This window comes from Geotrypetes seraphini, chromosome 5 (genome assembly GCF_902459505.1).
Source record: "Geotrypetes seraphini chromosome 5, aGeoSer1.1, whole genome shotgun sequence".
NCBI classification, from domain to species: domain Eukaryota; kingdom Metazoa; phylum Chordata; class Amphibia; order Gymnophiona; family Dermophiidae; genus Geotrypetes; species Geotrypetes seraphini.
Genome location: NC_047088.1, coordinates 221,877,510 through 221,905,278, shown reverse-complemented (window position 1 = coordinate 221,905,278; position 27,769 = coordinate 221,877,510). Strand labels below are relative to the sequence as shown.

Sequence of the window (27,769 nt, the reverse complement as noted above, 5' to 3'; positions counted from 1 at the left end):
GAGACATTGAGATGAAGCAGCAGATTTCTGCGTCTCAATGGCCACGAATTTGGACTTGGAGGAAGAGATGTACGGTGTCAGCATCTATGAGACAAACTTGGGGTTTTTTGTTGCATAGAAATTTTTGGACCCCTGTTAGATTACAAAAATTAGATAGTTCTAAGTCAAATAAATGCTGGCACTGTCATCTAGACATAGGAACACTGGATCATCTGTTATTCTATTGTCCTTTGATACTTAACTTCTGGAAATCTATTTGGGGACATATTAATTTGATTTTAGAAACCGTGATTCTGTTATCTTATGACAAAGTTATCTATAGGACATTATTATCCCCTAAGCCACCAATAGACAGGCATAAAAACAGACTGTTAGGAATTATGACTGGGATAGCCATCCAAATGGTCACAAAAAATTGGAAAAACTTTGATTGCTTGAATTTTAGTTTTTGGTGGCACTCATTTTGTCTTTGTTATAGGTTGGAAAAAAATGATTAATAATCAAAAGGGTAATACCAGTTTCAAGTTTATTTCATTTCTTTGATTACTTTGCATAGTCCAAATCCAATGCGATTTACATAAATTCAAAAATTGAATAAAATTTTAAAAACCAACAAACATAACATTCACTACTAATACATGTAAGGAGGGAAGCGGTTGACAGCAATTGACATAAATACAATTCTAAAAAAAAAATAAATAAAAGTAAAAATAAAACCAGGGGAGGGTCAACTAACAAGATATTTCAACTAATATGGGGTCCGTTGACTGATTTTATTAATAATAATAATTGACTGGTTCATTAATTCACTTCTGATTATAACTTACACATCCAAGGGGTGGGTTGGAGGGTTGGGGGTTTGATTTTTAGAGATTAATGTAGGAAAGGTTATTGAATGAACCTATATATTTATGTTTTTCTTGATTAGTTATTTCGGTGGGTGGGGGGGGAGTAAAAATGATTGTTCATGTATTTCTGAATAATGAATGTGCTTTTTCTAACAAAATTATTCTATGTACAATTGTTTATTGCACTTTGATAGTTTGGAAAATCAATAAAGATTAAAAAAAATAAAATAAAATAAACACACAACAGTTGCTAAAAGGAAAATTAACTAGAAAACATTAAGGGTATTTTTTTTTTTTTTAAACTAAAGATCAATTCATGTTATCTGCAGCAGTACCCATAGGAATAAAATGGGCCCTGTGGCAGATATCACACAAAACTTTTAGTAAAAGACCCATAAATGCTTCAGCAGCAGACTGGCTAACCTACTGAAGAGGGCTTTAAACTAGATGATCAAAGGCCCCTAGGTGAGTATAACCGCTCAGGCAAGTGAATCATTAAATAACTGCACAAGTGAGGAAAAAGGGACAATGTCTAGAAAGCAGTATATGCTAATGCTCGAAGGACAGAAAATGAGGTTCTGGATCTAAAGGCTGTAATGAAATAGACTGATTTGGATTTAGTAGTGATCACAGAGAAGTGGTTCACAGAGAACCATGATGAGATATAGTTATACTGGGCTATAATCTACTCAGGAAAGACAGGGTAGGGAAAAAAAAGGAGGGGGAGTGGTATTATATGCTCAAGATCATATTAAACCCACAAAGAAGTGTACACGCCAACAGAACGTGGGACGAATAATTATTTTTTCAGTAAGAGACTCGACACTGCCAGTGTTTCAGCTCTTGGCCTGCCTCAGGGGTCTTTTTAATCGTCTGTCATACGATTTCCTTATCAAAAATAATTGACCGTTTCACAAGGCCAGCATTCAACACTAGGAAATCAAAAATTACAAAGACTAACATAAGAATTGCCGCTGCTGGATCAGACCATTGGTCCATCGTGCCCAGCAGTCCGCTCACGTGGCGGCTCTCTGGTCAAAGACCAGTGCCCTGAGACTAGCCCTACCTGCATACATTCGATGAAGTTACAGGGAAATGCTTTTAAAACCAAGAAGAGGAAATAGTTTTTAATTCATAGAAAAGCAATGGGTTGCATTGTCAGAAGATGTGTTAAGGGCAGTTAACATAACTGGTTTTAAAAAAGTTTGGACACATTCCTGGAGGAAAAGTCCATAGTCCACTGCTTGCCCTGGATCGGTAACATGCAATGCTGATATTGGGTTTTTGCCAGGAATTTTTGACCTGGATTGGCCACTGTGAAGACAGGTCACAGGGCTAGATGGACCACTGGTCTGACCCAATAATGCTATTCTTATGTTCTTATGGGCGGTGATCTATTATGCGCTTAACAATATACTGTAACTTACATGCATCCTGCTGCATTTACACACCTGCAGTTATACCAAGCCTATTGCTGATGTTACTGTGGGTCTATAAATATTAAGCAATACTAGGTTATGCTAGTACTCTGTAATGGATACCGTCATAGAATAAGCTTTCAGGGTGCCTAAATGGAGGTTCCCTCAATGGGAATTAAGGGGAATTTAAGTAAACGAGTCTCCATGTGTTTATTCTGAAAGAGACCCTCAATTGATGAAACTCACTCATTGATCCACCAGTGGCTCTCATTTAAATAATTTCCAATCAATTCAGTGGTTGAGTGGAGTAGCGCTGAGCTTATCTAAAGGAATGTACGGCCTTGAGAAAACTCAGTTGTGAAACATGTCAGCTAAGTTATCCCATTAATGAAGACTATGTTTGAAATAAGTTTATATTATTAACCTAAGCTAAATTATAATGATGTAATTTAATTATTATTATGACATTATTGCGATCCAATGAGAATTTAGCACATAAAGCCTGGGACTATGAATTATAGGAGTCCGAGGTGGTGCTTCTGAGGATCTACTGAACTGAATTGATTGGAAATTATTTAAATGAGAGCCACTGGTGGATCAATGAGTGATTGTTTCCATCAATCGAGGTTCTTGATAAAGGCTAACCCACAAAGAATCCACTCATTAAAATCACAATCTAAATTCATTCAATTATTATGTCAATGTGATCTAAATGAACCAATATCAATATGTATATAAATACATTTAAAAACTTTATTACTTTATTACTAACATCATTGGAAGGTTTCGTGGAAATTGGATGAATTGTTCGTTCTTTTTGGATCACTTTATTGTACTTGCACTTTATGACTTTGGGATTAATTTACTTATGAAACTTTATTGTGTGAGTTTCTTCTGCTGGATGGCTCAGGACTCTACTTTGTCTCTTTGGCCTTGCTATTGAGACTATACAAGTTGAAGTTTGGATCAACTTGCGTTAAGTGACTTTTGAATATCTTCTTTATATAATGGATTTAATGGATTCCTTTGCTTCCTTTTTTTGATACATTTTTCTTTGCTTTTTCTTCTTTTTTTGTTTTTTCAATACTTAGGAATATTTAGTTGAATGGTTATAAGTTTATGTTTAATGAATTGATGATGCTAGTAATAAAGTTTTTAAATGTATTTATATACATATTGATATTGGTTCATTTAGATCACATTGACATAATAATTGAATGAATTTAGATTGTGATTTTAATGAGTGGATTCTTTGCTTGTTACATTTCATTAGGTTTGAATCCTTTTGTTTTTGAAAATCTAATTTTTCTTCGTGATTTTTCTTGATATAGGCTCCCATAAAAGTTGAATCATCAAAGAAAAGTGCTGCAATTCAATTTATTCTGAAAGAGAAACATATTTTACATATTAAGCAAAAATAACCTGCGATACGTGCAATAATTAGGTCTAAGGGATTCCAACTTACCCACAGCTTACGTAGGAAACGGGCACGGACCATATCGGGAGTGTCAAAGAGGAAGCATCCTAAGCCCCTCAGCCACTGCAGATCTTCTTTGTATTTATTCTGTGAAACAATAATGTACGTGTAGGATATAAAGGTTAATCTATCAAGAAAATGAGGTCAAATTTCAAAGGCTTATAGATAAGTAAACCACCCACTGTTTACTCATATCAACCCCCCCCCCCCCACCCATGAAAGCTGTCTACCCTTCTTCTGCAATTAAAAGTAGCTGTGCTAGTATATGCAGATAGTTTATCTGCTGGCAAAAAGGCAAAGGTCTGCGGAGGGGACGCAAGTCAAAGAAGGAAAGGGTGGGGACTTCAAAGCAGATGCAAATATATTTGGGTGCATTGTACCCACTGCTCATAGCCACTAGCATTTTCAAAGAGAATCCCAGTGCAGTACTTCCCTTTGAAAATACGTTCCAGTTCCATGGGTAAATGCACCCACAGAATTGCAGAACTCCACACATAGTTTAATTATTGACCCATAAATATATCACAGGATTGTCAGCTGGTTTCCAAAGGAAATGCCCCATGGAGTCCTTTAAATCTACTTATTTTTAACTACTAAATATGTGGGATAAACAACATGGGTGTTTTCAGTCTGAAATTCCTGTGCATAGCTGATCGGGCCCATAATGGTGCTTTATTTGGGGTCTTGGAAGTCTGCCTGATCTCCCCCCCCCCCCATTTTGGGCTTGGGTCTTCTCCAGAACCCCCTTTTACCTTGCAGACAGGGATGCTGAGCCCCGCCAGCCAAATTATTACAGTGCTGCCATTCCCCACTGTTTCCTTCCTGCTTCCAGCATGCCGAGACTTTATGCGCATGTTTTGAGCATGCACGAGAAATCCTGGCTTGCTCAGAGCTGGAAGGAAGTACCAGGGAGTGGTGGCACTGTAGTTATTTGGCTGGTAGGGCTTGGCATCCCCGCCAGCAAAGGTATGGTTAGCACGACTGCATGATGGTGGGGGTGGGGGTGGGGTGGAGAGGAGGAGAGGAATATGTTACCTCCTCAGTTCACCCCTGCCCCCCCTAAATTACAAGGCTGGCTATGGTACTGGTTTGGGGCCCAGGGCAATTACACTGTTTGCACCAACCTAACACTGGCCCTCCTTGTACGGATGTATAGCCCCAAAAATGTGTGCTTTGTTTAGTATTCTGTGTCATTTGTAGGCACGTTCCTTTTATTTGCATTTGTTAAGGGGGGGGTGAGAGCGGGAGGGGGGTATATCTTTTGTTTTGGTATTATTCCTGATGGTAATGATGGATGGGGGAGGGAATTTTTATCTTTTGTATAGATTCTGATTGTTTATAAGTGCTTATTTGATTATTATTATTTGTATGTAAATTGTATTGCACTTTTTGTTGACATTAAAAACTAAATAAAGTTAAAAAAAAAAGATTTTTTTTTTAATTTTGGGGGCAAGGTTATACAATAGAGTGTACTATTGAGAAACATGTACACTATTCTTCCATAGTGCTCTTATAGAAAAATAGGGCCAGATTAAGTAAATTGCAGTCAAATTGAGATTTTGTAAAAAATTTGCTTTAGAAGCTATTCTATAAACGGCACTCTGGCTGTGCCCTTTATATAATAGTACTTAGCATGGATTGTCGTGCTCATCTTTGGGTGCAAGGACTTATGCCTGTTGAAACCTGGCATCAATCCTGGCATGCAAGTTGGATACGTAACCCCGGTACTCTATAACACTGTGCTTCCATATTTGGAACACCCCTGACTTGCCCATGCCCTTCCCATGGCCACGCCCCCTGTTGGGTTGCATGCGAGACACTTTGGGCATGCAGTATTATAGACTAGCACGTAGGCAGATGTGTGCATAAATCCAAATTTGTGACAATCGTCTCTAATTAGTCTCAACAAATGGTTGTTAGCTTCTAATTGACTAATTAGTTTGCATGCGCATCGGGGCTCTTTGGCCAACCAGAAGCAAAGACAGTGCCGAGCAGACTTCTACTACTCTTGTACTACTAATCATCTTTATAGTGCTCTATAGTGCTATCCTGTGAGCATCGGGAGCAGCGCGGAGCATTCAGCGCAGCTCCCTGCGCTAATAACTGCTATCGCGGTTTAGTAAAAGGGGGGGTGGGGGGTTAATGGTGCCTATGACTCCTGAACTGACTCCTTACCATTTATCTCATTGATGGAAACTTTGAATATAAAATGCAGACTGGCACTGGCTTCTGTTTTTTTGTGTGTGTTTTGCATTTTTCCTTTCATATCATTAATGCTGTTCCCTCATTTTTCCTTCCATCTATCCTTACTCTTCTCTCATCTTCTTTTTCTTTCACTTTCTATTATAATGTAAACTACATTGATATTCCCTTGAAATGCGGTCTATGAAGAAAAAAAAAATAAAACTTGGATCTTGGAAACTTACAATCACATGTTATGAGTTTATCTTGTTGGGCAGATTGGATGGACCATACAGGCATTTATCTGACATTGTCTAATCCTATATAATAAAACCCTAGCCCGCATGCGCACTCCTACCTGCGTGTTTCATTTTCCCTGTTCCGTGAGATGTAGGTCCTTGGTGGCAGGAGTGGGCATGTGCGGGTCCCCAGCCTTACAGCACCTAACTACACTTGCCGGCAGGACTGGCCACCAGCGCTGGACTCCCTGCTCTGGTAAAAGTAAGTTCTTCGCCTTGCCCCCCACCCTTCCCTTCCCTTCCCTTCCCGTGGTCTTGACTCCAAACCTGCCGACTCCAACAGTGTGTGTACAGTGCTGTAGACACTGCTGGAGTCGGCAGGTTTGGGGTCGGGACTGCGGAAAAGGAAGGGGGGACGGTGGCAAGAGACTACGAGAGCCGACCAGACTTCTAGCACCCGTTAATGTAAAGGGCTAAAATACTAGTATGTTAATGTTATGCTAATATAAAATCTAATAGATAGTCTCCTTTGCTGAACAGTAGTACGTACTATTGACAACACAGGGAAAAAATCCTGATATTTCATTTTTCCCCCTGCTGTTTCATGTTAAACATTACATGAAATGACACGTCGTTTCAAACAAATACACATCCCTGATGTATTTCGATTCCTCTTTGATATTTTGAAGCTGCTGGTTAGGCTTCATACTTACATCACTGGTTATTTCTCCAACGTGGCGGTGGTGTATGAGTTGTGGTGTGAATGGCATAGAAATCATGTGACCCCTCATCTTAAAGAAGTGCGACTTATAGATAAGCTGAGAATCAAAGGAGAGAACAAAGGGTGATTAGTCAGAAAAAAAAGGTCCCCATGGAAATATATCTATATTTATGTTTAAATGATTTTTATTATTCCAGCAGTAAGAAGCAAATACAAACAGTAGTACCAGTCAGGAAATAACATTTTCAACAATATAATCAGTTCCCCTCCCATCCCCCCCCGTCCCCTCCCCTCCCCAAGAATCCATGGCCAGTCCAACAGCTGAGAGTGGGAATAAAATCTTAAAGATTCAAAAGTCTATTGCGAGCACGTGGTGTGAGGTCCTATACAGAAATATGTTTGTTTGTCAGTCCTTTGAGAATAGCTTGTTCCCGTTTTAAAAATAAGAAAGGACTTACATCGCTGACTGCTTCCTGAGTGGCTTTGACTTGACGGATTTCTGGAGTATCCGGGGTGGTGTGGATTTTGTCCTTTAGTTGATGGTACAATTGTCGGTACATTCTCTGCGAGAGATAAAGGCAAGCAATTCAAGTTTCAAGTTTATTAATAAAATTTGATTAATCGCCTGTTATAATCACTAAGCGATGTACATAATAAAAATATAGTAAATTAAAAAAAAAAAAAAAGGTACACAATTTAATAACAAACATTTAACTTAAACAGACATTTTGCTGGGAAGGAAAGGATAAAAGTTACAATTATCATTTTGGGTAGAATAGAGGAAATAACAATGGGTAAAGGGACGTAAAAACTCAGCGATTATTAATATCCAATGGTTCAAACGTTAAAAGCGTCTCTAAATAAATAAGATTTTAAAGATTTTTTAAAAACTAAAATATCTTTTTCTTTACGAATATATTGGGGAAGGGCATTCCACCATACGGGACCTGTCACAGAAAAAATGTCAGCCCTTCTTGTACCAATGATTTTCAGGGAAGGAACTGAAAGAAGATTTTGATTGGTGGAGCGAAGTGAGCGTTGTGTATTATAAGGTATCAAGAATCTAGATATGAATTGGCAATGTATCTGTTAGTGAATAATTACATAGGGAGAGGGTTGGGGGCGAACCAAATTACGTTCTGTTAATGTTACAAAATCAAAGAAATACTTTTGTATGTGTGAACCTATGCACTCCTCTCTAACAAGCACAGAGCAAAGAACCACAGAAGGCAAAATGGCATCTTCTGTATCTTTTGAAAATACGGGTTGCTACTGACTTGGTTCCAAATATTCCTCCATCTCCATACGACAGATGAAGAAGGCATCTTTAGCTTATAAATATACATGGATATAATAATATTAGTCTGCAGTGAAGTTTCACAAACTCTGAACTGGCAGTGAAACTTCAGGGATTCATTTGCGACACTGAATAATCACCATCTTTCAACAGAATTACAATATATGCACTGTACTACGTAAGCTTAACTTATTATGTTGCACCCACAATAACAGCGAATGATCATATACCTCATTAAGGATCTTATTGACTTTCTTTATATAGACCATGGGAACGTCATTGGGCCCAAGAGTGTAGCCGCTGGCTTTTAGGTGTTCATAGGCCTCTTTGTATTTCAGCTGCAAAACACAAAAAGAACTAGTTATGAAATAGGCACAAAAAAAAAAATCAGATCTTCATTTTCTGTTCATCACACACGAAGACCTTAAATATTTCTCACATTATAGGCCCAGTTTTAAGATGTGGAAAAGGGGAATTTAAAATCCAAGTCCTACAGATCATACAAAACACATCTATTAGGCTTATTACAAAAGCTAAAAAATTTGACCATATAACACCACTTCTTAAGGAAGCCCATTGGCTTCCAGTGGCCCACAGAATACTATACAAACTTAGCTTGCTCACTTTTAAATCTCTTCTTTTTAAAACTCCTGCTTTTATTCATAAATTATTAATCCCTTACTCTTCTAACAGAACTCTAAGATCAGATGAACAGCATTTATTAACAATCCCTTCATTAAGAATAATAAATACGCGCCGGCAGTATATTTTTTCAGTCACAGCTCCTCAAAACTGGAATTCTCTCCCAGGTTATTTACGAGAAGAAATCTCATTAGAAAAATTTAAAACTAAACTGAAAACTTTTCTTTTTAACGACGCCTTCACAATTTAACCCCAGCGGAAATTTTTAATTTTTAAGAATTTTAATGAGTCTTAATATCAACCTTTTCTTCTTTCCACAATCTCATATCGAATCATTTTCATATTTTACCCTTTCCTTATGTGTTTTCCATTATTGTATCCCTCTCTTTAATTATATATTGTAATTTCTTCCCCGACCTATCCTTTTGTTTCCAGTTCTTGTCAATTGTCCGTGTCCCGTCAGTCATTATTTATTTTATATATATATATCTTTTTACTGTAATTTTAATTACTTGTAAATCGCTTTGAAGAATGACAAAGCGATTAATCAAATACATATTAAACTTGGAAACTTGAAACATGTCCACTTTATTTTACTAGAGTCTTTGCCAAATGCTGAGCCTCTTGGAAAATGTCTGCAAAGATGTGCAGGACTGCATGTCATCTCATCGTGTCCAAAGCGACCAGTGATTTTGAAAGTTTGCGTATGGGGAAAAATCTCTGCAACCATATCCCAGTTTTAAAATCACTGCTCCCTGATTTGTGTGCATACCACTATCCTGCAGCATCAGTTCATACCCCCTTTCCCCAAGTCATCCTATCATCCTAAGACTCCCAAGTTATCTGATCCCTTCCACCCCACAGCAAATTTTTCACCATCCTTTCCCCCTCCATCTCCAACCCCCATCCCTAGCATTACTAGGGTCCCTGGTGTCTAGTGTGAACAGGAATGATCCTCGGTCAGCCCTGCTCTTTCTAGTCCCTGGTTTCAAAATGTCATCTGAGACTCCTAGTGTAATGCAGCCTGGGCCATTTTTAAGTCAAGGATCAGGAAGAGCTGGAGTGACAGGGGATCACTCCTGCTCACACTAGACACCAGGAACCACAGTAAGGCTAGGAATGGTATCAGTGGTGAGAGATCTTGCTAAGAGGATCTTTGGGGGATCAGGGTGGTTTGGTGAAGGGATCAGAAGATTTCAGGGGGCGTTAGAAGGATAGGATGATGGGGAGGTTGAGGGAGGGGGAATCAGATGCCTTGTGGGTCTGACTTCGGCATTTATTTCTGTCCCTACAAGATTTGTGCCTAGGGAGACGTAAATGCCAACATCTGGATTTTGTCTCATCATAAGATGGAGAATCCACCTCAATATACTAGGTCTGCCCTAACCACTCCCTTTCCATACCCTAACCATGCCTCTAGGAAAACAACATGGCATGCGTTATCACATATAATAATCCCTTTTCTAAAATGGTATTTACAAGATTTTACCAATGTACACATGTAAATGCTGCTATTTACAAGTGGGGGATGCTTCTAAAGCAAAGCAAATGAAATTCTTTATTAAATGCAAGCAGAGTTATGGTGTACAGTAAATGCTAAATATGGTCACCCGTCAGAAAGTATTGTAATCCTAATAAAGACGGTAAAAATTCCATACAGTTTACTTACATCACTGCCGATCAGCTGGGCTTTTTTAGCTTGCGCAACGGATGGCAAATCAGCGGGGAGCTTATATCCTTTGGGGAGGAAGTGAACACCAGCTTCACGATACAAATACTGAAAGCAAAACAGAAAATAATATATCAACAGCACAAACACACAATCTTGTAATGAATATTATCTGTACTGTAACTGCTGCATGCTGCCTTGTCTTTCTTGCAATTTTAGAGAATTTTCTATGCTTTTTCGGTTTTGTGAATATTCTATCTAACTCCTCTTGGAAAAACAATCTTGGCCAAGTCAGGGAATAGTTAGGTCCTGATAGAAAACCATGGGGGAAAGGGCAGGGTACAAATCTTAAGGACATAAGAATAGCCTTACTGGGTCAGACCAATGGTCCATCAAGCCCAGTAGCCCGTTCTCACGGTGGCCAATCCAGGTCACTAGTACCTGACCAAAACCCAAAGTGTAGCAATATTCCATGCTACTAATACAGGGCATGCAGTGGCTTCCCCCATGTCTTTCTCAATAACAGACTATGGACTTTTCCTCCAGGAACTTGTCCAAACCTTTCTTAAAACCAGCTACACTATCTGCTCTTACCACATTCTCTGGCAACGCGTTCCAGAGCTTAACTATTCTCTGAGTGAAAAAAAAATCTCCTCCTATTGGTTTTAAGAGCACTTCCCTGTAACTTCATCGAGCATCCCCTAGTTTTAGTAATTTTTGACGGGGTGAACAATCAATCCACTTGTACCCATTATACTCCACTCAGGATTTTGTAGACGTCCTTAAAAGAGCAACATAGACGATTTGGGCAGTAGTACTACAAATAACCCACCTTTCTCCCCTTAAGAGCAGAAGTTAAAGGAGAGATGATTAAGAGAACAAAGTAGAGATATATGGAAGGGGGGGGGCAGAGGCTGATATCTTTCATTGGCAGGTAAGAGGGTTTTTTAAAATCTATTTATTCTCTTCTTGCCTGCCTACCATCTAGGGTTATATCACTAAAGTTTAGAATTCAATAGGATCTGGGAAAGTGTAAGGGAGGTCTAGAGGAAGTCATTAAAGAACATGAATATTAGAATTCAAGAATAATTATGGAATTCAAAAATGTGCAGGATAGACACAGAGGATCTCTAATTAGAAAACAAATGGTAAAAATTAAAGAACTAAGACCGGTATTGGACAGATTTGTACAGTATGGTTTGTGCCCCATATAGGGTGATTTGGTATAGGATGGGCTGAGGAGGGCATCAATGGGAGCTCCACTAACTTGGAGCATAAGGACGTTACTGGCCAGATATTACGGTAGATATCCTGCAAACAACAGAATGGTTGGATAGGCTGGAGTGAGCTTGGATGGCAACTTCAGCATTTGGAACCTAGGACAATGCCAGGTGGACTTTAGTCTATGGCCCAGAAATATCAAAGACGAGACAAGTTAATTTAATCATATATTTTTTTTTATGAGAATAAATAATGGGCAGACTGGATGAACCGTTCAGGTCTTTATCTGCTGTCATTTACTATGTTACTGTGAGATTAGAGTAACCTGCATTGATTGGAGATGGCTATAGCTGTAACATTGGTATGCATAGGGCAAACAGATATTCAGGCAACAGCATCACTTGTTTTGGTTGCCATTATTAGCACTCTGGTGACTTATAAAGCCTAGCATTGCTCTCCTTTGCCATTCAAGTTTTACAAGGTTGCTAATTTAAATGATTGTACGTATACAATTAAAGCTGTTGCTAATGCTTCCACAAATCACCTGAAGGATGGTATTACTTTTTTTTTTCGCGTTTCATTAGTGAGGTAGAGACGCTGACACTTTCACATGCATTGATTGCAGCACATTACAAGTTGTACTTGGTTATTATTGTCCCCTGAGGAAAGCGATGTAGTCGCTGAAACTTGGATCCTAGTCGGGACTTTGTTTTACATTCGCTAGATATTTGACTTTCAGTAACAGGCTCGTAACCATTTGGTTGGTTTTGATATCTCCTGTGCCTCTCTTTGTTGTCTGCTCTATAGTTGTTCAAGGCTTGGTTTCTTCTTTCCTTTTCCCCAGGGCAGAAGATAAGACCAACAAGGGGGAACGGGGTGTGATGTGCTCAAACTCAATATCTAAGCTATTCTGGAATTCCTGGATTCAGCCTCAGGCTTCAGGAATTAAAAGGTGGGGATCAGTAAATGTGATAGCAGAGGACATGGGAAGATGGCATGGCAATGCTTCCTACTGCTAATTTGATGCGGACATGATAGGAAACTGTAAAATGCAGGGCATTAAGGCACTTAGGGGCTGCTTCTCGACCCGTGGGTCATGATTTTGGGCAGCCAATCGGGACACATGTTTTTAGAAAAAATGCTGCCGAGGAAGGACGCATGAGAGGAAGGCATCTGTGGTGTGTTTACGGAGACACACCAGTATGCTTACGAATGCCCGTGGTAGGGCGTGGGCGTGGTTTTGCCCGGAAGTGGCCTTGGGCGGGCTTAAGCGTCAGCACGTGTCTTTTTAGACGGGAGAGAGACACTTTAAATGTAGGCCTGCAAAATGCTGGCCTACATTTAAGGTGTCTGTCTGGAAGTGCAGACCCGATTCTGAATAGGACGCCGCTGCGTGACTGACATGCGATCAGTGGCCACTTTGCAGGTGGCTGCCGATACCGGCATCCTATACAGAATCAGGCCCTTAAGTCACCCTTATAAATCTCTAATTAGTGTTTAGGCTTTGCTTCTCTTTCAGAGATTTAATTGTGATGGAAAGCAACAAACATCATTGCTCAGGCCTCCCCAAAGGCCCGGTTGTTAGCGTTGCGATAACCTATGTTGGCAAACAACATCCACCAATGGCCTTTAGTCCTTCACTCCTCAGGTAAGCATGAGCTGAGTGTTTTGAAAGTGATGGACGAGGAAAAGTAGTTGTAAATATATGCATGTATTGTACAGTACCCTTGTAAAGGACACTTGTATTAAGAAAAATGTACGCACATCACAACTTTGTCCCAGCTATGCTCAAAATATAAACTAAACTAAACCTTAGGCTTATATACTGCCTCTTCTCTATAAAAATAGAGCTCGGTAAGGTTTACAGAAATTAAAAAGAATAAATACAATAGGAATAGGGATAATATAAAGGGGAGCAAAGTTTACAATTTTGCAAAAAGCCAGGTTTTCAAATGTTTTCAGAATAATTAAAGAGAGCTCAGTTCACGCAACTGGACAGGAAAATTATTCCAGAGCTCACAGACTATAGTAAACAGGAACAATCTTTCAGTGTGCCTACTTTTTACACTGACTTACCTTTGCTATTTATTTTGGGTATAACATGCTTTATAAGTGGATGTAGCTTTTTAAAAATACCTCTTAAAAGGGCAAAGGAAAGAAGAAAGGAAAATGAGAAGTCATGAATAATTCCGTACACCTCAGCCCTAGACCATCTTCAGGGAATCACAGTTTCCCGAGTTGAACTGGTTTCGCTCTCGCTTTCCCCTCCTTATTATGAGTGGACTGTCCACCCCTTTCTTTGACTCCTGACTGAAACCTCACCAGAGATGGAGGATGAAAACCTACTGTACATGTACACACTTCTCTTTAGTCCCTTTTTGTTCAGTGAATGTAAAACCGCTTCCAAGCACCTTGATTCCTGCCAGTACTGCTGTTCAGAGCAAAGTTCCATGGTATGAAGAGTGAGAAACCCCAGCATGAGCAGGGAGAAGATTGAGAGAATAAAGATACATCAATTCCCGGTACTTACTTCGCTCTGTAACTTGTGGGCGTTCTTGGCTCTGTCCAAGTCAACTGTTTTGGTAGTTGGAGCCACCTTCCCTCTAATTTTGTGTTCATAATCGCTGTGGTACACGACCTAAATAAATAAATTTTTAAAGAGTCAGTCTTCTCATTATTCCACAATACTCATATTTTGTTGACAGATCTTCTCTTTTTAGAAGGCTAATTTTTGAAGTCAGTGCATCTAGAAGGACCATACTTCCAAACACATATGAGAAAAAAAAGAAGACTTTTTAACAAAAAGAAATTAGCACACATAGTTACAGTCTTCAAAGAAAATTTCTACATGTTTAGGATCTGTGCTTCGAGGGTCTCAGATTCTTCTACAGGTGACATTAGTAGAAGGGCAAAGTTTGCAAAAGTGCTGGAGTCAAATTGTGTAAAACCTTTACTGCAGCACATGTATATTTGGCAAATTATTTGGATAGCTCTACTTTATTTTTTGGTGTACAGTATACCCCCGCGAATTCGCGGTTCAGAATTCATGGACTCAGCCATTCGCGGGTTTTCCCCCAAGGAGCAGCCAATAGCTGTGAAGTTCACCTCTCCCCAACCAATCCTGACTGAAGGAGAATCGCGAATGGCAGCTGAGCCCCTTGCGAGGTGAGAGGGTGGGCCGGAGCCAGAGAGGAGGAGGGGGGTGCGAGGTTTAGGTCACTGGCTGCGATGAGAGGATGCGACTGCAAGCACTTCCTGCAGGACAACTGTCTGCTCATGCTTTAAACCGTGTCCGACATTCGCAGTTTTTCCAAATTCGCGGGCATTTCAAGAACGTAACCCCCCAGAATTTCGGGGGAGTACTGTATTTCCAATGGACCCCCAGAATAAGGTTATTCATAACCAAACCACAGACCATGTCAGGTCTGCACCACTATTTTCTGCTCTGTATCATATGGATTGACTTTATACTGACTGCATCGCTTGTATTTGTGAAGAACATTTGTTATTAAAATCTTTTAAATTAAGACCATTGCTTCCACAGTTCTTTATGTTTTGGTTTCACCCTTTTTCCTGTGGAACCATCTGGTGATTTCACACTGTAATAGAACATGCCCAACTTTGGCAGAGGCATTTAGGCCTGGTTTTAACTGGCCTAAATGGGTGCACCTAACATGTTATGTGATGCGCAGGCACGTAGAGCAGATCTATAAAAGCTACTTGCACCTTATAGAATCATGCCTTGGGGCACCTAGCCTATTTCCGCATGGAAGTTAATTTTTTTAAATTGACTTAAATGGTGTGAATTTTGGCTTGATTGTTGCTATTAGTTTGCACTGCAGTATGTTAATATGTGCTAATCATTAGTAAATGACTTCCTTCAAGTCAGATATTTGACGAGACTTACATCACTGCTCTGTTTCCCACTGGTAACAGCCTGGCGGTACAGAGGAGTATCCGTCACCAGACTATAATTTTTCTTCATTTCATTGGCCTGCGATTTGTACGTGATCTAAAAAGAAAAGAATATTCCATTTATGTTCTATATGTATTTAATAAGACAATGTACTCAGACATGGCATTACCACTGTTTAACTGAGAATAACTTTTTATTTTTTTTTCTAATTGAATCAAGCTCATTATTGGTTTTAAATTACATGTTTAAAATACAGAACTCCCCAATTAGCTGTCCTAGTCATGCAACTTGAAAAGTGAAGTAAAGCTATATTGCGGTATTATTGTAATGACTTTTTAGCACAGCATAATTATTGCTGATTAATAATAGCCAAGGAGATCTCTGCCACTACTGGAACCCAACAAGCTCATCACATAAGCTCTCCACACAACCATATTCATGGAAGGCATTCAAGGTCCAAATTCTTTGATTGCTATCTATGGGGTCCTTTTACTAAGGCATGCTAGCCATTTTAATTCTCTATGGGCTTCGGGGCCGTTAGCACAGAGCAGAGCCGTTAGTAAAAGGACCCCAATATCTGATGTTCTGTCCAGTCACGGGACAAAGAGCAAAACTCTTTCTCAAGCTTCTACAAGCATATCTTCCTCCAGAATCTCCGAGTGTACCCTTCAGAGCCCAGAACAACCATAGACCTCCTTCAAAGTCTCGTACAAACACCCACGACCCCTCAAGAAAGAACGTTCCATAGAATTATGAATTAGGAGTCCCTAGTACTTTGCCTGTTTCCACACGTTAAATCATGTATTACGGAATGGTTTTGAATTCTTCTGGCTGGAGGTGTGGCAAGGGCAGAGAGTGAGTGTGGACATGTTAGCTCGGTAGTGTGTTACACTTACCAAGCACTAAGGCAGGGGTGTCCAACCTTTTGGCTTCCCTGGGCCGCATTGGCTGAAAAAAATGTTTCTGGGGCCGCGCAAACGCTGCAGCAAGGCAGAGGAGGAAGCCGGCAAGACGGTAAACACCCGGGGGCAGCAGAGGAAAACACTGCATCGCCCTCGACCGGGACCGCACAAAATACTTCACGGGGCCGCATGTGGACACCCCTGGACTAAGGGGGGAATTCATCAAGAGGTGGTAACTGTTGAGCACACACTAAATGCTAAGACATCCAGAGGAATATAAAGAGTGTCTTAGCTTTTAGCATGTGTGCACTCATCATTAGTGTGCACTAAGGGGTTGTTTTACTAAGGCGCGCTAAATATTAGTGCACGCTAAACGCTAACTCATCCGTTATAGTCTATGGACGCGTTAGCGTTCAGCATGTGCGAACATGGCTAGCGCGCCTTACTAAAAGGACCCCTAAATCAGTTAGTGCCACTTGATGAATTCTCACCTAAGTGGCTAAAGCAGAGTTAGCACGTGACCACTCACTGCCCCCTGAATAGCAGGTGCTAAGGCCCTGATTCTATAAAAAGTGCCTACCGTTAGGCACCTAGATTGGCACGCCTAGCTGATCTAACTTAATTTTTTAATTGGTTCATTTGGCACTGTTAATTCAAAAACACCATTAAAAACCAATTAAAAAAATTCATTTGCTGGTAGGCACCTATGTAGGAGCAATAAAGGTGTCTACACCGAGGCACCTAGCAACGCCTACCTGGAGAGTAGGTGTGGTTAGAGGCTGAGTTTGGCGCTAGTATGTTAGGCCAAGTAAACACTGGCCTAATATACTGGTGCCTAAGTTTTAGATGCTTACTGGCGCCTAACTCGATTTAAGCACCGCTAGGCACGATTCTACAAATGGTGCCTTCAATTGATATGCAATACGTATCATTTTCCTAGGTGCTTATCGAGTTAGGCGCCATTTATAGAATCAGACCCTAAGGCCCTGATTCTGTATAGGACACCCGGCAGAGGTGTCCTATTCAGAATCGGGCCTACACTAAACCCCGATTCTGTAACCGGCGTCCATGTTACAGATGCTGGTTAGAGAATCGGGTTAGATTAGACACGGCCCGCTACACTTATCGCGGCAAGGGATCTCTCTGCCGCTATAAGTATAGCGGGCCGCGGCCCCCTGTCTGATTGCAGGCAGGAGGGTGCCCAAACCCTCCTGCCAGAAGATTCCCCTCCCCCGACACTACCGACCGCCCCTCCGACACTACCAACCGCCCGCCCCCCCCGACATTACCGATCTCCCTCCCACCCCGACACTACCGATCGCTGGCAGGAGGGTGCCCAAACCCTCCTGCCAGAAGATGCACCCCCTCGACAATATCGATCGCTGGCAGGAGGGTGCCGAATCCCTCCTGCCCAAAGACGCACCCTCCCCCCCCGACAATATCGATCGCTGGCAGGAGGGTGCCCAAACCCTCCTGCCCAAAGATGCACCCTCCCCCCCCCGGCGCTAACAGCCCCCAAACCTCCACCCCACCAAACTAACCTTTTCTTAAGGCCAGACGGGTCTTGCCCGTCCAGCCAGCAGGCCCGCCTCATCGAAATTAGGTGGGCCCGCCCCTTCCCAGCCCATCCCGCCGAAGCCTAAGGCCTGATTGGCCCAGGCTCTTGAAGCCTGGACCAATCAGGCCTTAGACATAGCGGGTCCACCCATCCCCACTTAATCTAAGGCCTGATTGGCCCAGGCTCTAGAGCCTGGGCCAATCAGGCCTTAGGCTTCGGCGGGATGGGCCGGGAAGGGGCGGGCCCGCCTCATTTCGACGAGGCGGGCCTGCCGGCTGGACGGGCAAGACCCGTCTGGCCTTAAGAAAAGGTTAGTTTGGTGGGGTGGAGGTTTGAGGGCTGTTAGCGCCGGGGGGGAGGGTGCGTCTTCGGGCAGGAGGGTTTGGGCACCCTCCTGCCAGCGATCGATATTGTCGGGGGGGGACGGTGCGTCTTTGGGCAGGAGGGATTGGGCACCCTCCTGCCAGCGATCGATATTGTCGGGGGGGGGGGGAGGGTGCGTCTTCGGGCAGGAGGGTTTGGGCACCCTCCTGCCAGCGATCGATATTGTTGGGGGGGGAGGGTGCGTCTTTGGGCAGGAGGGATTGGGCATCCTCCTGCCAGCGATCGGACAGGTGGCTGTGGCCCGCTATACTTATAGCGGCAGAGAGATCCCTTGCCGCAATAAGTATAGCGGCCGCGTCTACTTACAATGTAGACCAGCATTTTGCTGGCCTACATTTTAAGCATTTCTTCCTCTACTAGGGAGACGCGTAGGGCCGCCTAGGTTCGCCTAAGGCCCTTAGGCGAGCTTAGGTGTCTTGCGGGTCTCCCTAGGCTCCCGGAGGTGCCTTCAATATAGGCGGCCTGCCTGGGGAGCATTTTTTTTAAAAACGTGCATCCCGATTGGCTGATTAGACAGCTGTAGGACGCCTACAGCTGCCTAAAATCGGGACGCACTTTGGAGAATCAGGCCCTAAGTGCTTCCGTATTAACTGGGTGCAGGTACCATGCATTAATCTGAATGTTAATACACAATCTGCAATAAAAATAATAATAGGAATATCCTTTCATGATGCCGTGTTAGTATGGGGTTTACTGCATGTTAAAATCCTATGCTATACCACATTAAGCCCCAAAAAACACATTGCAGTAAAGGGCCCCTGAATAAACAAAATGCTCTTTCTGGGGGAATCCCCCCCCTCAAAACCAAAACAAACTCCCCACTAATTTTCTAATTGTCCTTTTTTTGACCAGGATTGGTTTGTCTCTTGAAATTCAGTTTTGATTCATTAAAAGAAAGTATGAGAAATTGCAATAAAACGTACATCATTTCGCAGATCGTACGCATGTTTGGCGCGGAGAATTTCTGGAGTGTCCCACACAAAGCAGCCAATACCCTTCAGCCAGTTCAGGTCATCTTTGTAAGAAATCTAGAACGTAAAAGAAAAGTCAATGACTGTATAGAAGGAATTCTGTTTGTAATATATAACCAAGTAAATCCATCTTTCCTCTAAAGTTATATCCCAGCCTACACTTTAAAGACATGCATTCTGTACCCTTCGGAAAGCAAAGTGATATTAATTCATTGACTGATTTGTTTACATGTGTGGCTCAAGAGATCCTAGATGAAAACAAAAGTCCCATTTTTAACTGAATCTCTTTTGGAGAGCTTTATCCCTCTTTCTTGGAATTCCTCAAACCCTAATACCACCAGATCCTCCCAGAAATTAAAACTATCCTTCCCCTCGCTAAAAGGCATTTCCCACACAGGAAAGCTAGGGACCTCCCTCCACTTCAAAATCACTGAGCTCTGGAACAACCTTACCTCCCCTCTTCGGAACTTGAGCTCTCTCCAAGTTTTCCGCAAACATCTGAAAACCTGGCTTTTCTCAAAAAAATGTAAGTCTCCCTCCAACTTAGGAATCAAGGAAACTCTTATATCTTGGCATCCCAAGTCCTCTAAATTTTCTTCACACTTCTACCTCTAACCCTCTGTTGTATTTCCTTCCTATTTCTCCTACTGTAAACCGCGTCGAGCTCTACGAACGTGGAGATGATGCGGTATACAAACCTAAGGATTAGATTAGATTAGATTAGATTCTCAGCACTTGTGTAGTCTAGTGTCGCAGGAGGCCCTGGATTTGGGTGTGTCTTAAGTCATAGATCAAACTGGCCTTTGAACTAAAGTAAGTACTCTGTCCTAGGAGGAAATTTAGCTACACTTTTATTACTCTACTAACCCCCCTCCCCCCCCCTTTTACTAACCTGCATTAGAGGTTTCTACGCTGCTCTGACGCTCATAGAACTCTTATGAGGGTCGGAGCAGCGTTGGGACATTTAACACTCCAGGCCGCGGCAGAAACCTCTACCGGGGCTTAGTATAATAGGGCCTTTTTGTGATATTTATAAACTGTGTCACACAGATATGCTCAAAGCAGAATACAACAAATAAAAAAAAAATACATATAAAAGTAATATGAGAAATATCAATAAATGAGTTAGAATGAGGGATTCTTAAAAGAGTAAGAGAAACAGGACAATTCTAATGCATTAAAGTGGAAAGTTCAGGTTATTTTACCACAGGTCAGGTTATTTTAGGGTCCTATTTCATGACTTGTAGTAAAATATTCCAACTTGTGGTACAATAACTTGACGTCATAGTAGCCCACGTTGATAATTTCCCTCCTAAATCCCATATTTTGTTTCATTCTTAATTAGCTGAAAGAAACATTTCCGGTGTACTGTTTTTCAGAAAATCAAATTTGGAATCGAAAGTGACTGTTTAGGCTTAAAGAAAAAGCAAGAGATATAGGATAGTACACTCTATCAGGAAATAAAAGGACTAGACTTACGTCACTAAGCTGCTCATTGACCTTTCTAGCGTGGACATAGACCTTGAGGTCAGGCAGGCAGATCCATTCATGGAGATACTTGCGATAGTCTATGTAGCTGACTTTATCCTGCGTTTTCCTGGCCGTTACAATCTCCAACATGTCTGGAACAATGTGGATCTTCATTTTGTTCTTTTCATAGCCTTCCTTATAAAGGCGCTGTATTGGAACAAATCATGTATTTTAGATTTAACTAATTGCCTTTTCCAAAGGGAAGCTCAAGATGAGTTATACTCAAGTATTTGTGTTATTTTCCTGTCCAAGTGGAGTTACTATATCAGTTTGAACCTGAGACAATAGAGTTTCACTAGGAGAAGCAGGATTTGAACCCTGGCTTCCCTAGTTTTCACAACAAACCAAAGCAAGCAAAGGGACGGGAGATATCTTGCAGAACAAGCAAAGAGCACAGACAAACCAAACCTAGTTTTCAGCCTCAGGCTCTAACTCCTAGGCCACTTCTCCACTAAGCATGTTATTAGGATCAATTAGGTCAATATTGAAATTGATTTAACTGGCCAGTTTGGGGTTAACCAATTAGTGCCACTGAATATAAACAGTTAGGCCCACAGAGGGGCATAATCAAAAGATAAACTTATATTTACACATTTCTTTATGGTGAAATAACTCCTCTATCACCACCCCAAATTTTTTTTTTAATTCCAGATTCCTTTGAGTTTGCAGCTCAAAACAAATAAATGGCTACGCTGGCCCTCCTCCCCTCTGATTGGCCCTATTTGTGAACCTCTATTCAAAAATCACCATGATACTACTACTACTGTTATTAATTATTTCTATAACACTACCAGACGCATGCAGCGCTGTACAGAGTCACAAAGAGTAAGAAAACAGTCCCTGCTCGAAAGAGCTTACAATCTAAACAGCCAAGACAGACAAACAAGATGTCATGGATACAGTTAAGGGGAACGGTTAATCAGCTGGCTGGGTTGGAGGGCAGAGGGGAGTACAGGACAGTCAAGTCATTGTGACATCACTGATGAGGTTGGCTCTTATTGGTGAAATGAGGCATTATGACATCACAATCTCAGCTCTGCTTCCCAAAGACTGAAACTCTTCACACTACTACTACTAGTACTACTACTATTAATTATTTCTATAGCGCTACCAGAAAAAAGCGCAGTGCTGTATAGTCATAAAGAAGACAGTCCCTTCTCCAAAGAGCTTACAATCTAAACAGACAAGACAGACAAACAGGATGTCATGGATACAGTTAAGGGGAACGGTTAATCAGCTGCTTGGTTAGGGGGCAAAGGAGCAGAATAGTGAAAAAGGAGCCCAAATTATTATTAAGGCCCTCGTTTACATAGCCGTGCTAGCATTTTTAGTGAAGGCCATGGCGGTAACGGCGCCGATGCTCATAGAATTCCTATGAGCGTCTGAGTTCTTACCGCTGTGGCTGGCACTAAAAACGCTAGCGCAGCTTTGTAAAAGAGGGGGTATGTCTTTAATGTCATTTTCAATCATAGAAACAATAATTATGCACCATTCTTATAATCTAATGTCAGTACCTTAGTAATGATACTTTCTTCATGATCTGCAATGCAGTTTACAGAAATGTAGTACTTACATCAATATTAAGTTTGCCTACTCTAAGGCATCGTGCTGTGTTGGGATCCTCCTGAACACCTTTGGGTATAGTATAGAGTGCTTTAAACTTCTCATATTCTTCCCGATATTTTACCTAAACAGAAAAAAATAAAGCTGATTCAATCTAATATGAAAAAATACTCTTTTTTAAAAATAATTATGGTGTCCTTTTACTAAAATGTGTTAAAATCTGGGATTAACATCATTTTAATGCAGGCGTTTCCTGTGCAGTAAGCAGAGATTTTATGCAACAGTATTTAGAGCATTTAAAAAAAATGTTTTTGGTAGGTTTCATGTTAATTGTTACATTAGCGTGCACCATGAAGGACTTGCAAAAAAAATTAATATGGGAGTACATACCATCTCCTATTAAGGAGGCACTAATAGGGAAATTCTGTTTAGGACGCCTGTCTCAGAAGCCACCTATGAAGCGGTTGAAAATCGCACACCGGCATCCTATACAGAATCGTGTCTGCTCTAATGGACACACGCCTAACCACCCCGATTCTCTAACTGGCACCCCCGTCACAAGCAATGGTTAGAGAATCACACCTGATCCCTTGCCATCAGCTGATCGCAATAAGGGAATCCCCCTGCTGCGATCAGTTGTGCGGCTGCGGCAGGGAACCCCCCTGTGAAGTTCCCCAGCAGGGGGGATGCCCACACCCTCCTTCTGGAACCGCTGACACCCCCACAAAGTCCCCTGGCAGGAGGGATGTCCACTCCCTCCTGCCACCCCCCTGAAGTTCCCACCACCCCAACCAGCGACACTCCCTTCAGATCCCCCCCAGAACTCCCACACTCCCCCATTTTTATGGCCTACATTTCAGGCATCTGTCGCTGCCATAGGGAGACACCTAGGGCTGTTTAAGCTCATCCATGGCTTTTAGGTGAAACCACGCCCACACCCAGCCCTGGTCAAGCTTTAGTGTCTCAACTCATCTCCCTCAACTGCAAGAAATTCCTACAGTGTAGACGTCCTGCCTACAACTGGGTTTCCCATTTATAGAATCTTTCCCTAATTGCGCCCGTGTCAAGACTGTGATATCCAGTTAGTGAATACTAATGTAAATGTGCTAGGTGGATAACACTTCTACACTCATTCCCCACTTCCCAAAATTTTTAAAAATGCATAATGCACAATTATGGCCTAATTCTAAATAGAGTGCAAAAAAAAAAAATCAGCGGCGACTAGAATGGCACTTAGTGCTATTCTATAAAAGGCACATGCCATATATAGAATCACACATTTAGGTACAACCATCTAGGCCAAGAAAAACCAGACCTAAATACCCATGCCTAAGTAATGCATGGATTGGGTGTATTCTATATCAGTGCGCTTAACTTGTAGAAATGTCCACGGTCCGCCCATGCTCCTCCCCTGGCCATGTTCCCTTTCCAGGTTCAATTCCAAACAAACTAAACCGTGGAAACACGTTCTTGGACCTTCTTTTATTCAGTAAATCCTAATTAGAAACGCTGTCCACATTTGTCACTAAAGGACCCAACACGGGCTGTGTTTTGGCTGAACACTCCTTCCTCAGGGATCCAAGATGCTTAGAAAATAGCCTTTTGCAAATGTGGAAAAGATTGAAAAACCATAAAAATTAAGCCCACCAACAGGGCATGAAAGCGCGGGGCTGAGTTTCATTTGTTTGGAATTGCTGTTCTTTTCCTGTGGAAATTTGGGTCATCTTCTTTTGTTGTCCCTTTTCAGATTCATGCAGTCGAACAGATGCACACTACTTTATAGAATACGCCTACCAAGTTGTGCGAATAACTTCTAATTAGGGCCAATTAGCGTCATCTATGAGATATTAATTGCCAATTATTGACGCTGACTGGTCTTGTTAATTAAGTTGTGAGCACAAATCATTCTTGTGCACCAATTTGTCCACACAACTTACGGCACAACTTACAGAATTTTGGGATTAGTACATTCAAAGTGGCAAATTACCGCAAAGGAACTAATTCTGTATAGGATGCCTATATTAGGCAGCACTAGGAGCCCTAATCAAGAGCACCTAATAATGCCTAACTCTGGAATCTGCGTGCAACATTTTTAAAAAATTGGCTCAGTAATTGACTATGCCAGCTTTCGGCCAATAACCCCCCCCCCCCCCACAACATTTAAATCACCAATTAAGAGTTTGGCGCGGAACTCTTAGGATGCCTAGCGATGCCTAAGTCGAGGCGCCTAGCAATGCCTTTCTGAAAAGTAGGCATGGTTAGGGGCGGAGAATAGGCATCTGAGCTAGGCGCCGGTACATTAGGCCAAGTAACACCTGTCCTAATGTACCTCTAGGATGCCTACTGACGTTGAAGCACCATTAGGCAGGATTCTATAAGTGGCGTCCAGTGGTTAAGAACATAAGAACATAAGAACATAAGCAGTGCCTCCGCTGGGTCAGACCTCAGGTCCATCCTGCCCAGCAGTCCGCTCCCGCGGCGGCCCGAACAGGTCACGGCCTGTCTGAGACACCAGAAGGGGCCCCCTTGCCACCTTGGTTTCCCATTGAGTTTTATCTTGAGTTGATTGACAACTGCGCTGAGCGGTGCCTACAATGTAGGTGTCGCTAGATGCTGTTTATAGAATCAGGCCCAAAATGCTTTTAACACATTTTGCAGTGAGCCTTTTTACATATGCTAAATGCATGATAGGACTTGACACCCATTAGTATAAAAGGCTCCTGGCAAATGCGACTCGGTATGTACAGCGTTCACATATATATATTTTATGCGACAGCACACTGGGCACATGTGATAAAACTTTGTGTTCCATTAATTACCTGCAATTTATACTTACATAACTTGCCAGGTTCTTGTGCCGTTTGTTGATTGCTAATGAGAACGAGTCAGATGGCAGCTTATAACTTTTTGCTTTTATCTTATCCCAAGCATGCTTGTAGATGTTCTAAGAGACAAAAATGTATTTTTTCTTACTTTTGAGATATTTATGGTATGCTCCACACATCATGAAATGCAGCACATATTCGGAAGCACTTTGACTTCTTAGGTCCTGATTCATTAATATCATTCTCCATAGGCACAGAAGGAGGTGGTGGGGGGGGGATGGAATTCGCAGAGGCCTACATTTTTAAGCCACACTAGGGGTTTAACATGATTTTTAAACTTTTAACAGACGTAAACAGTTACCATGGCACCACGTTAGCATGTGCTAATTGCCAAGTTAAACAATTAATGTGGAAATCTGCATCAAGCCCCCTTTACAAAGTCATGGAAGCAATGCTGCCATGGTAAATGCACTCAATCACATTCAATTCCTATGGGCTTTGGTGCATTTTCCGCAGCAGCATCGCTACTGCGGCTTTGTAAAAGGGGTCCATTATGAGACATGGAATGGACAGGGATTGCACCTTGAAATTAACTAATGGGTCTTTCCAGCACATTGGGCTAGATTCCCGAACCTGCCCGATCGGGCCCGATCGGGGCCTGATCCGGGCAGTTCCGATGAATTCCCTAAACTCTAATATGCAGATGGGGGGCGATCGGAGGAACACCCTTATCTGCCGTCACGGATCGCAGGTCTGCAATCCCGATGCATGCGCAGACCATCTGTAGATGGTCTGCGTACGCATCTAGACCCATCCAGCTGTGACTATTTTTTATTTTTTAACTTTTACTTGACGTGCGCCGACTCTCTGGCTCTCCCCTTCAAAGCCCTGCTCTTGCCGCCCAGACTCTCCTGCTCTCTGCTGCCTTCCCTGCAGTGCGAGCCCCACGGGTTTAAAGCGGGGCTGCACTGCGGCATGCAGCCCCGCTTTAAACCCGCGGGCTCGCACTCCAGGGAAGGCGGCAGAGCCAGGGGGAGCAGAGAGGACATGTCAACTTGCCCAATAAGCATTAAAGACAGGCAAGGGGAGAAGAGAGCAGGGCATCATGGAAGAAGAGAGGAGAGCGGCAGAGAGTTGGGCGCTTTTTGGATAGTTTCAGGGCTGTAGGCCTGGGATTTCAGGCATAGAGTAGAGAGCAGGACAGTTGGAAAGGCGTTCCTGAAGTTTTATTTTGTGAATCACTTCCTTCCTATATTTGCATTCAATTCCTCCTCATTTGCATGCGCAGATCGGATTGGGCAGGAATCGGATCGGGACTGTCCTTGTCTTTACCCCATATTCACCATTTGCCCTTTCAATGTCTTTATCTCCCCCCCCCCCCCCACACACTTTTTCAGCATTACTTCTATGTCTCTATTTCACCTCCTCTTCATGTCCCCTCTGTATCTCTATCCTTATTCAGAAGGTCCTGCTTACCCTTTCTCTTCTTTGTGTCACTATCTCCATTTTCAGCTTTCCCCCCTTTTCCATTGTTAATGCACCCTGTAGCCAGAATCTTTCCACCCTCCCTCCACTCCGGCCCAGCCCAGTATGAAATATTTCCTTTTGTTTCTCTCCCCTCTCTCTTCTCCTCCCTCACCCACGAGTCCTGCATCTGGCCCTCTCCCTTCTACCTGCACCTGGCAACACCCCCCTGCTCCGCGGCTCTCTTAAGCAACTCGTCAGCAGCGGTGATCAAGACAAGCTGCCGACATCGAGGCCTTCCCTCTACGAGTCCCACCTTTGTGGAAAAAGGAAGTTGAAACAAGCGGGACTCGCAGAGGGTAGGCCCCGACGCCAGAAGCTTGTGTCGATCGTTGTTGCCGAAGAGAGCCGCAGGTAGAAGGGAGAGGGAGATAGGAAGGCTGTAGAAGCTCCGGAGCATGACACCTAACCCGGCCAGGATGATTTCTTTTTCAGGCTGCTGCTGCCGCTGCCGCTGCCATCCCCTACCCGAAATGACAAAAAACAGCCTAATGCCCGCGTCGGGAAATAGCCATGCTGAGCAGTGAGCTCAGCACGTACACAGATGAAAGCCTTGCTTGCTGATTGGTCCGGCGGCACGGTGGGGCGGGGCCGCCGGACCAATCAGCAAGCAAGGCTTTCATCTGTGTACGTGCTGAGCTCACTGCTCAACATGGCTATTTCCCGACCCGACGCCAGACTTGCATCGCCAGACTTGCATCGCCAGACTTTAGGTAGGTTGTTTTCATCCCCGTGGGAGTCCCGTGGGCAAGGGGGCGTCCCCGTGGGAGTCCCGTGGGTCAGGGGGGCATCCCCGTGGGAGTCCCGTGGGCCAGGGGGCGTCCCCGTGGGAGTCCCGTGGGCCAGGGGGGGAACCCGCGGGATCCCCGCGGGACCCGCGGGA

The 27,769-nt window shown here is 42.6% G+C and overlaps 1 protein-coding gene across 23 annotated transcripts in view; it reads right to left on the bottom strand.

Moving 5' to 3' along the window:
- NEB (nebulin) overlaps positions 1 to 27,769 on the bottom strand; it is a 419,697-nt gene that overhangs the window by 107,630 nt on the left and 284,298 nt on the right. For all 23 annotated transcript variants that reach the window (XM_033944892.1, XM_033944897.1, XM_033944903.1 and 20 more), the window contains 11 exons: positions 25,374 to 25,481; positions 22,548 to 22,661; positions 20,924 to 21,121; positions 19,397 to 19,501; positions 15,621 to 15,725; positions 14,244 to 14,351; positions 10,493 to 10,600; positions 8,412 to 8,519; positions 7,343 to 7,447; positions 6,877 to 6,981; positions 3,732 to 3,830 (listed from right to left, as the gene is read on the bottom strand). In XM_033944892.1, coding sequence (XP_033800783.1) covers positions 3,732 to 3,830; positions 6,877 to 6,981; positions 7,343 to 7,447; positions 8,412 to 8,519; positions 10,493 to 10,600; positions 14,244 to 14,351; positions 15,621 to 15,725; positions 19,397 to 19,501; positions 20,924 to 21,121; positions 22,548 to 22,661; positions 25,374 to 25,481 — 1,263 coding nt within the window. The remainder of the gene's footprint in view (positions 1 to 3,731; positions 3,831 to 6,876; positions 6,982 to 7,342; positions 7,448 to 8,411; positions 8,520 to 10,492; positions 10,601 to 14,243; positions 14,352 to 15,620; positions 15,726 to 19,396; positions 19,502 to 20,923; positions 21,122 to 22,547; positions 22,662 to 25,373; positions 25,482 to 27,769) is intronic.